Raw genomic sequence first — 10,456 nt, 5'->3', positions numbered from 1 at the left:
CCCGAAGTCCCATGATGACCCTTGGTGAGAACGTAGAACGGATTGAGGTGAGCAAGAAAGTCCTGTGCCGTTTTGCGATATTTGCAATAATTTTTGAGAAATTAATTATTTTGTCTCAACAAATTAGCGTACAGAAAGCGGCAGCGGAAAGAAAGATGCCTTCGGCCGACGTGCGACCGTGACACTTGCGAATCGTATCTCGCCGCGTCCCTCCGCCCATAGCTACGAGACATAGACTCGCTATACGATTCGCGAGTGTCACGGTCGGCCGAAGGCATCTTTCTTTCCGCTGCCGCTTTCTGTACGCTAATTTGTTGAGACAAAATAATTAATTTCTCAAAAATTATTGCAAATATCGCAAAACGGCACAGGACTTTCTTGCTCACCTCAATCCGTTTTACGTTCTCACCAAGGGTCATCATGGGACTTCGGGCCACCCTGTATAGGTGATCACACTGTAAGTACAATTCTAAGGCACAGTTTACGGATTAATCATATCGAATTCTTTTTTTTCTCATCATTTAGCAATCAACCGGAAGTGATGGAATTATTGTTATCTCGAGGTGCAACTATTAACGCCGTCAACAATGGTAGATGTAGTGCCTTGCACGTAGCAGTGAACAAACAACATGCGCAGTGCGTGAAGACGCTGTTGCGTTATCACTGCGATGTCAATCTGCAGGACTCTTACGGCGACACGGCGCTGCACGATGCGATTGGAAAGGACGCGCTCGATATAATTGATGCACTGTGCGCTTGTGAGAGAGTCGACTTCACACTACGGAACAAACGTGGCTTCAATGTCCTGCATCATGCTGCACTCAAAGGCAACGCTCAGTACGTATGTCAAAAAGAATTCGAACAAAGTTTCATGCAGCAACTTAAAATACGTACAAATTCAGAAATACATGACTTCATTACAAATTTAAAATCTATCGAAATTCACTGATCATTTTAGTTATTTAGATTTTTATACTCTTTTTTTTTTTTTATGATATCAAATAAATATTGTTAATTGTTTCATCATTTTAGTGACAATTTTAGACACAATTCGATTGTTTCAAAAGTATTCCAAGTCCACTCTAAATATCGATTTAAAATACTGCTTTTCTTATCAAGTTAAAAAATCAATTGATTCACGATTTAACGACTTGACTACAGCTAGAATTCAATTTAATACGAATCCTTGTAAATCCATAGCGCAACGGAGAAAATAATTGCACGTGCACGGGACCTAGTGGACGTGAAAAAGGAAGACGGCTTCGCAGCGTTGCACTTGGCGGCATTGAACGGCCACACAGAAGTCGCGGCGATACTCCTGTCGCAGAACGGCGGCCGTGCAAAAGTCGATTTGCGCAACAATCGGCAACAGACACCATTACATCTGGCGACTTCGCAGGGACATTGGTCACTGGTCGAATTATTAGTGCATCACAATGCAAACCTCGCCTGTGCAGATGAGGACGGCGATTCTGTACTGCATATTGCAATCGCCAAAAGCCCGAATCAACAAACCGTTGTGCCCAGTACCGAAAACAGGGATTCGCCGCTTATATACACAGTACGACATGATATTTGACTTCCTATCTCGATTACAATATTTAATTGCAATTTTATATTTAAACTATAATATTTAAAAAAATTACGATATTTACGATATAATTCGACACATAGACGAGTCATTGTTCTTGCCATTTTATATGAAACTTTAGCCGTAATTTTACATTTTTATAATTATTTTCCAATTTTCTCTAATTTACAATTTTCACTAATTTTTTAAGTAAAATTAAATGTATAAAAAAGAAAACAAGTATATATTGGTATATATTGGTTTCCGGTGAGTGACTCTTTATTTTTCTTGGACAGATCTGGCAGGCCCTGGCGAGGCAATGTGCAAAGACTGAATTAGCATTAGCTTGTTTCTTGGTGAGCGTAGATTATAGCTGCACGCTTCTTGACAAGGTGAAAAACCACAAGGAAAAGACGCCGCTCGATCTCCTGGAAGCTGACCCGCAGGCCGCTCAACTCGTCCAACTTTTACGATCTTACCAACTAAATACCAGCAGAGTAGAGTAAGTCCATAAGATGCAATTATTTCGAATTGTGAAAATTTGTTTCGAACATGCTATAAAACTCACTCTGAAACATAAGTTTCAACACGTCGTTTTTTTCCAAATTAAGAAATCAATTAATTCAAGTTTCGACAAATCGTTTTGCAGAATAGAAGACAATCCACCGAGCGGTTATGTAGAACCACTTACGTATCGGATAGATAATATGTCGCCGTCAGAAGGAATGCGTGACGCGAGGAAGAGCATACCGGGTGCCGGCGACGAAGCGGAATGTCGGGATTGTTCAAGGGTCGTACCCGGTACGAAGCAAGAGAACCGATTTGATTCTGACAGTGCACTCGTTGGTTGTGCACATTGCGGCCACTCGATCGTTAAGAAGCAAATGATTCAAGGTATGTGATTTTATTTGATTGTTTACGAGAATTATCCGTAGTGATCACTCTATTTAGTATAGTAGACTTAACATAATCATAAAAAAAATATATAAATCACAAAGGATGTATCAGATGTCTTGTTAACCAAACAATTGATAATTACGATCTATATGGCAATCAATGTGTTAACTCTTTAAGGATGGAAGTCTGTTAATAATAAAATATATATCGATATGTTCTTTTTGCACTAACATTTCAGCTGATTTTTTCGACTCAGATTGGTTAATCTGATCTGGTTACTAAATCACTTGCAACTTCCATTCTTAAAAAGTTAAATTTAATCGAGACGATATTGCCGAGACAGACTTGTAACAATTTACAACTGTAAATATTTCACGATTGCGTATAAACTTCATATTTGTCCGTTTTTGCAGACGGTCAACTAGCGGCAGGTGAGGTCTCCATAGCTAATCCGGAAGACAAGTCGAAAGGTCTGTCGCCCGAAGCCAAACGCAAGGAAGAGATCAGCGAGAGGGAGAAAGACAAGGACTTGGAGCGACTGCGTTACCTAGAGACCAGAGTCGCGGACCTCGAAGAGGCGAATATGTGCAGCATTTGCATGGAACGTCGCCGTAACGTCGCCTTTCTTTGCGGTCATGGCGCGTGTGAACATTGCGCCGCGCCGTTGAAGACCTGTCATATGTGCCGTAAAACGATCACGAAGAAGATCAATCTGTATTAGAAAAGATCCTTAACGATCAAACGTTTATCGATCAAGATGCTGATATCAGTTTTCTAGAGGGACACGCGCGTGTAGAGATGTTGTCTCGAGTAGAAGAGGGATCGATATTTCGGCAGATGATAGTAATCTAATTAGACTCGTAATTTGTAAAACGAGTCCAGCATGGACTCGCGTTTTAGTTCTGGACGGCCGACAAATTGCGATTGTCTTATGAATTCGATTGGAAATTAGTATTGTATAACTAGTTTTGTATCATTTTATTGACTACAGGGAGCGTTTGAAAATGAACGTAAAAAATGATCTTAAATGAAAACGTAAAAAATGATCTTAAATGAAAATGAATTATATAATATTGGTATTAGTGAGCACTAGAGTATCCAGTCGAATTCGCTGTCAAAAACACGCAAGTGAGTGGCAATAAACGGAGAATAATCGAATTGTGATTTTAAGCCTCTCATGTTATCTATCTCTTTTTAATGACGTCAAAAGCGGAAAAATGCATGCTAAAAATTCTTGCAAAATGCGTTAAAATAAAAATATATATCCACAAAGTAACACTTGCAATCGATTAAACAAATTTGTAAGATATTCCGTGTATCCCTCTTTTTCTCTAACAATCAATAATTTATTGTAAATTAACTTGAATAGAAATAGGCAAAGAAATAAGAAGATAAATTGTATATCACGTTAATTTACGATAAATTATTGTTTATTAGAGCAAAAGGAGAGTGCACGAAATATCTTACAAATTTGCTTAATCGATTACAAGAATTTTTAGCATGTATTTTCTCGCTTCTGACGTCATTAAAGAGGTAGACAATGCAAGAGGCCAGGAGTCTTAATGTCTCGTAATATTTGTCTGTAACATTTAATTAACATTTTTCTCGAAGCTTGGATATTTTGTGTGTGTGTATATGTATGCGATGAGAAATCATTATTTATTGTACTTTCAATTTTTAAGAACTCAATTTTCCATCTCGACGCACTTTGGAAATCGGTACAGGTACGATTAAATCTGTACCATTTTTTCGTATGCAATAATATAGATATTCCATTCCATCGCCTGCCGAGATATCAGTTTTTCTTCGTGAGATATTTTATATGCATTCGATCGAGCGATGAAAAACAAAGTAGAATTTATCGAGCGTGACGTAAGAAATTTTTACCGACTTATTTGCGTGCGATACGTACGTTGAATAATCGGGTTGCGCTGTAGAGTTGAAACTGCCAAAAGAGAGCGTTTTTCGCAACGTTTTCGCACGCTCGTGATGCGAAAGGGGGCGAGCTCCACAGCTCCCATGTTCGCTCCCATGTTGTTGCACCAACATCGTGCCATAATGAGAGAACTTGAGATTTTTACACGTGACAAAGGTCGCGTTCGCTTGGATACAGGCTGCAGTCGCATTTTACGTTACACTTTGTTGATTTTGTCAGAGATTAATTAATTAGTTTAATCGAACGCAGTGCAAACGTAGATCGATGTATCCCAGCGAACGCGCGACGTACGGTTGTTTGTGACACGTACCTTGTACGCCTTCCTTTCTCCGCGAATCTGCATGATCGCGTCTGTGCTTTATCCCGTCCATTTTTTACCCCTTCTTTAAGGAGAGCGCGAATGTCGAACGCAAAAGTAGACGCGCGAGACAAAGTCGCGCGCTTCGACGAGGTAGCAGTTGCGATGTAAATCGACATAAAACGACAAATGTTCGTACATATCGCATTACACATTATCGCGAAGAGATGACGTGCTATTTCTACGTACGTGTTTAAAAACTTCCAAGGCTCTGCGAACTTCTTGCCGTTTCGCACACAACGGGAGAGAAGAGAGCATGCTCGAAAAAGATTTGACACTTGATGTAATTTTTTATGCGATTTATGAGAAAGTTTATTAACATTTTTTTATACTCTGTGAAAATGTCATTGATGGTGAGTTTAATGAAGAGATTTTGTTTTTTATTTAGAAAAATATAAAACTGATCGGCAATGTTGCAATTTGTGAAGTAGCACTAGATTAAAAAAAGTAATATTCCTTAAATGCTTCTTAAATATTAAATAGGCGGAAAGAGAGTGTACTCAGTATCCATTCGATAAAATCGCGAAGAACTTAATTTATTGCAATGAGGAGCGATACTTGGAACCGCATAAATCAGCTTCAACGTGTGAACGTACCCCCTTCTCTCCCACGACGTTTGTATCGTTCGCTGGACATTTTGCGTACCGAATAAGAGATATTATATTAAGGGAAATACCCAGTCTTATAGCCAAATTTTCTAGATAGTTAAATCGTGTTCGTCGAGATCGCGTTTGTATAAAGCAATCCATTTGCGATCGATTGAGACCGAAGCATGGAACCAATTAATTTTAAGCGCGCTTTCCGTTACGAGCGCACATCGAACAACAAAAGGACATTTTTTCTTCACAGAAAGAAGTAATCGCGTTCGCGTCGTTTCGAAAGGACCGACGATTACCGAGGTACAGGCTTAACCGCGAAGACAAATCCTCGAGCAGTCGAATCACCGGCGAGAGATAGAAAGAGTGAGAGAGAAAGAGACAAACGGCTACGAAACGGTGGTTTCCGAGGAAATTCGCTTTTTTCTTTTATCAGTATTAGACATCTTGCCTTTCTACTTGACACAACGAAAAGAAGATCATACTCAAGATGCGCAAAGAGGCGCTCCATTATATACGAGTGAGGTGTAAGATGTACCCCGGTGTTATCGAGCTGCGTGAATCACGATTTTTTACATCGACTAGCATATTAATCTCTCTGGACCGATGATAACCGGTCGAGAGAAAAAGAGCGATTTTTATCGATTAGCATACTGGAGCCAAAGTGTGCTCCCTTCCAGGGTAAGGCATCGCGGATTTTATGCTCGCGACGAACAGCGTATAATTCGTGATACTGCCAAATCTGATTCATCGAGATGATATTAGCTTTCTCCTTTCCTTTCTTCTTTTTTTTTTACAATAGTAACTGTATTGTCGTTAGGTATCTGCGGCGTATACTACAAAAAGATATGAAATACGATAAAACTACGGTAGCGTATCGCGTAAACTCTTAAGCGTCGATAGGTTTCTACGATTGTACGTAATTTAAGACATAATTTAAATAAACAATTTTGCGGTAGATAACTTTAATCTCCAATTCACTGTGCTCTTTCAAGTTTTCCCATTTGTTTTTCTTTCTTTTTCTCCTGTACCCTTTAAACATTACGTCTTATCGACTAACGACGGGGAGAAAAGCTTTTCACCGACTCTCTTTCTCTCTCGCTTTTTCTCCCGACTAATTGCGTCGTTGATAAAAATATAAAAAACAAATGACGAATAACATTATAGAGACGATAATGTAACGTTAACAATAACAAAAACCTACGAATAACGCACAAGTCACACAATCACGCACTCGAAGAACAAGACTGAAATGAACTTTTTTATCCCTTAGCTTAGCAAGCAATCTTATTTATTTTGGTATTCGATAAAGGTTCGATAAAGGTAGTCGTATATTACATTGTTGAGCCGGTTTTGCAAAAATTGTAGCTGTACTAACGATATATATTTATATATATATAATGTAATAATGGTAATAATATTTTTTCTTCTTTCCCTAAGTAAAACCTAAACGCAATGTAATCTCTCTATTAGTGTGTGTGACATTGTGTGTATTATTTAGTACCTAGTTAACTTAAACGGATCGTAGACGCCATACATGATACGATGCCATGCAGAGTACGATCGCCTAACTTCGGCTAAAGGAGTGTTCCTATATGCCCCTTTCCAGCTTCTCTTCTAGTTTTCTTCCTCGAGGAATAATATGTAGCGTGATCCTTTAACGAGGAGCAACAAAGTCGAGTGTCCGGAAATGACAAATCGGCACGGCGATTCATTGAGAAACTCAATGCACCTGCCGAAACTTCGCGTATGTAACACTTCATTCCGCGAAGTAAACTGATATGAGCATCCTATTTCCGAGCCGATTGATCCGTTTCGATACGTACGCTTAGTTCCGCGAATGCCTTACCAGTCAATAGATTAATAATTACTAAACATTTTCGACCAACCACACCCGTTTCTAGGTACGCATTTATCATGGATGTTAATTAATCGAAAAAACGAAAGCGTGTTCAAAGCAGGAGAGGTATTTTGAAAGATTTACGTTTCGATAAAAAATGTCATCCGCTTACGTGTAACACGCAACCAGTAGTTGTTAATTATTTACATTAATTTTATATATTAATCTCTTATTTATTCTAATAAAATTTTCTTTACTTTTCTGTTGCTGATTACGCGTCACGTGAGTAGATAATTTTTTTCTCTTACACGTATAAAACGTCAAAAATTGTCAAATGTCATTTCTTTTTTGAATCACGTTTTTGCTTTCCGGGTGAATTAAGAGTCACGAAAAGCGCGAATCTGAAAACCGATGCAGCTAGTCGAAAATTTTTAGTAATTAACCTATTGAATGGCAATGCATCTGTGAAACCGAGTGTATACACTCGGTGCTATATCTTTTGTCTACCCTTCTCCTTGGATCATCTTATGAATTATATGCAAAAAATAATTTTCCACTGCTGATTTATCTTCTCTTCTCTCACTATTTTTTTCACATTATATCTTTTTTTCAATTTAGCTTATTCTTTTACTCTTTTTTTTTTTTTTTTTGGTTCGGGGCATTCCAATTCTTTTCCCCGCGGCTCAACAAATCGAACCCCTCGCGGTTTACGTCTTGTCGCAAAGTAAACGTTGGAAAGTGCACTTGCTACTTACAAAAAAAGATCATCGCGGTGATTTAGATCAACCGGTCCGTAAGGGACAATATACAAACTTGCACAAGTTCCGCATAGGTGGGCGCGCGAGGATTATCACGGCTTCTTCTTTCTGTTGCTTCAGACGACTATAATCTGTCGCCGAGGCGAGCCACAAGATTGTGGTATGCCATTGCTTTTTCGAAGACAGTCTTACTTCACAATTCGTACGACGCACGCGCGCGTGATTAAGGTATCTACACGTATCTACTCGTATAAGACATCGGTTAAAAGTGCCCGATAGCGAGAGAATAATTATTTATCGCTGTGTGAAGCGTACAGCGATCGATGGAGTTACAAAGTTACGATTTCATCTTGTGTTTTCTTCTTTTTTTTTTCTCGCTCGCCGAAGGTGCAGCTATCGGCGAGTTTTAATCTTAGTGAGTTTCTCGATTAGGATTCCTCCGTTCCTGTTCTCTTAGCGACTCATCGACTTCTTTCACCGCGCAGTCGATGTGCGTAGATACGTAAACGTCACACTGATTCATTCGCAATTATTGTCAGCTACGACCAAAAGTCCTGAGAGTCCAGCCGGACGCTGCGGTACATCATCGACTTGTCATCGACACTCGATGTACGCGGTGACGCGTACGACGCATCGCTGTACATTGCATCGACGTACGAAACCGGATCTCTATAGTCGGAGAATCTCAAGGAGAGAGGGGGGAGAGAGAGAGAGAGAGACAGAGAAAAGATAACCGGAGCTCCTTTCGGATCTTTCAGTGTCCGTCTGTCTCGTATATGTTACACCGGGTGCGGTCGGTTTAACATTGCAAGTACTTCGAAGCCTTTTTTACACGCAATTTGATGACGTCATTACGTAGGTAGAATACTCCGGAGCATCTAACGGAGTTTGCCTATAGAAACGTATCGGGAGGTAACGTCAGACTCTCGCATCATACGAAGAGAGATTCGGCGAATCCGCAGTAATGATCTAGAGAGATACGGAGCAATGACAAAGCAACGTGATTAAGCCGATTGTTAAAAGCGTTATGAAGTTCTTTTGGTTTCAAAGGAACATGTGGATTCAAAAGAACAACTCGTATGAAATGAACCGTAGCGTCCACGGTGATATATGTGTGTTGAAAATCTTATTTTTGCATTCTTTTGGAATAAATCAGTGCAATAAACAAAAAAAAAACAGGAAAAAAATAAAAAAAAACGTGAGAATTATCCTATGTATCTACAATAGAGGATATTACTGTGCCAAGAATTGACTGGTGACGTAATTGTTTAAGCTACGACCGGCTCCGGACTGCACGGAGGGAGCTCCGGCTCGTTTTGCGGCTCTGCGCTATTAGTGCTGGTGGTGCTGGTGCTCGCGGTTGATGTGTTCGGCTCGTGGTTTGGATCGGCGGGTGTCAACGCCGCCCACTGCGTGGTATACGGCGCGGCCCGCGCCTGTCGTCTGGCTTTCCTCTTGGCGCGACGTTGTTCCATGACTAAGCGCAGGCGGCGCATCTTGCCCTTTGTCGCCTCGTTCTCTTTCGATAATTCCTCTGCGAATATTACCGAATATTACCATAATATTAACGTTAATGTTGCACTTACATTGCACATCTATTTTTTTTGTAACTGTTAATTAAGTTGCATTTAAAATTAAATAGATACATATTTGAAGCTTGGTAAAGAAGAAGTTAGATTAGAAAGATTTTAAAATGGTCCAGAAAGTATACAAGTTATGAAAAACAGAGTTTATAATCATGTTATATGGTTACTGCGTAACAGTTGCGATCTCTGTAGTATTAATGTTAACTCTTACATACTTTGATACATTAGTATTTTTATACTCTAACATATTAGTATTTTTGTTTAGCTACGAACCAGTTGAGTATCCCGGCGTGGTGGAATCATGACAACCAACCGACGCAGTGGATCCACCAGCGGTTGTCGACGTCCCCGTAGAAGATGTAGATATTGAAGAGGACTGTTGGCGGCTATGTGAATGTCTGTGATGGTGGTGCCTGTAATGACCTGCAGATGCAGCTGGTGTCGCGCACAGCAGGTCATTCAAAATGTGAATGATGGTGCTGATGTCACGTTTGGGCCGACCGTGTCTATCTTGAAGGGCCGGGTTCAAGGTACCGCTAAACGTGCCGGAGTATACACCTTTGCCGTGATGATGCATGCTCTCTATTATGGCCCCCTGTCTGCGTCTCGCATTCTCCTAAATTTGAGAGAAAAATATTTTGTGTATTTGTTCTCGCGTCGAGAAACGCATGTCTTTGTTTTGTATGCGCGTATATATGTTACTGATTCACTGGTGTTTGTCTGTTTTGTTAAATACAAAAGAAAATGGATAATTTTATGTATATGATACAATATATATGAAATATATAAACGCGACACCAAGAAGTTAAACAAACAAATTCTTTGGTATCAGCGAAGAATATCGTATCGTCTAAAGACCAGATCCCATCGTGCATCTCTCACGACCTCAGTCAACTTAATGGTCTGAATCGCACA

The 10,456-nt window shown here is 39.8% G+C and overlaps 2 protein-coding genes across 5 annotated transcripts in view; one reads left to right on the top strand and one right to left on the bottom strand.

The window, feature by feature from the left end:
* Positions 1–3,625, top strand: part of LOC116850562 (E3 ubiquitin-protein ligase MIB2) — a 10,296-nt gene extending 6,671 nt beyond the window's left edge. For both annotated transcript variants that reach the window (XM_032828986.1, XM_032828987.1), the window contains 5 exons: positions 526–837; positions 1,201–1,561; positions 1,867–2,072; positions 2,220–2,464; positions 2,881–3,625. In XM_032828986.1, coding sequence (XP_032684877.1) covers positions 526–837; positions 1,201–1,561; positions 1,867–2,072; positions 2,220–2,464; positions 2,881–3,188 — 1,432 coding nt within the window. In that variant the 3' untranslated portion in view covers positions 3,189–3,625. The remainder of the gene's footprint in view (positions 1–525; positions 838–1,200; positions 1,562–1,866; positions 2,073–2,219; positions 2,465–2,880) is intronic.
* Positions 3,626–7,800: 4,175 nt separating this feature from the next.
* Positions 7,801–10,456, bottom strand: part of LOC116850550 (midnolin homolog) — a 29,624-nt gene continuing 26,968 nt past the window's right edge. For all 3 annotated transcript variants that reach the window (XM_032828962.1, XM_032828960.1, XM_032828961.1), the window contains 2 exons: positions 9,815–10,157; positions 7,801–9,489 (listed from right to left, as the gene is read on the bottom strand). In XM_032828962.1, the coding sequence (XP_032684853.1) occupies positions 9,224–9,489; positions 9,815–10,157 (609 nt within the window). In that variant the 3' untranslated portion in view covers positions 7,801–9,223. The remainder of the gene's footprint in view (positions 9,490–9,814; positions 10,158–10,456) is intronic.

This window comes from Odontomachus brunneus, unplaced genomic scaffold (genome assembly GCF_010583005.1).
Source record: "Odontomachus brunneus isolate Ranch 3 - 2012 unplaced genomic scaffold, Obru_v1 Obru_scaffold_149, whole genome shotgun sequence".
Lineage (NCBI taxonomy): Eukaryota > Metazoa > Arthropoda > Insecta > Hymenoptera > Formicidae > Odontomachus > Odontomachus brunneus.
The sequence above is the reverse complement of the archived record's forward strand: the minus strand, read 5'-3'. Positions and strand labels throughout refer to the sequence as shown.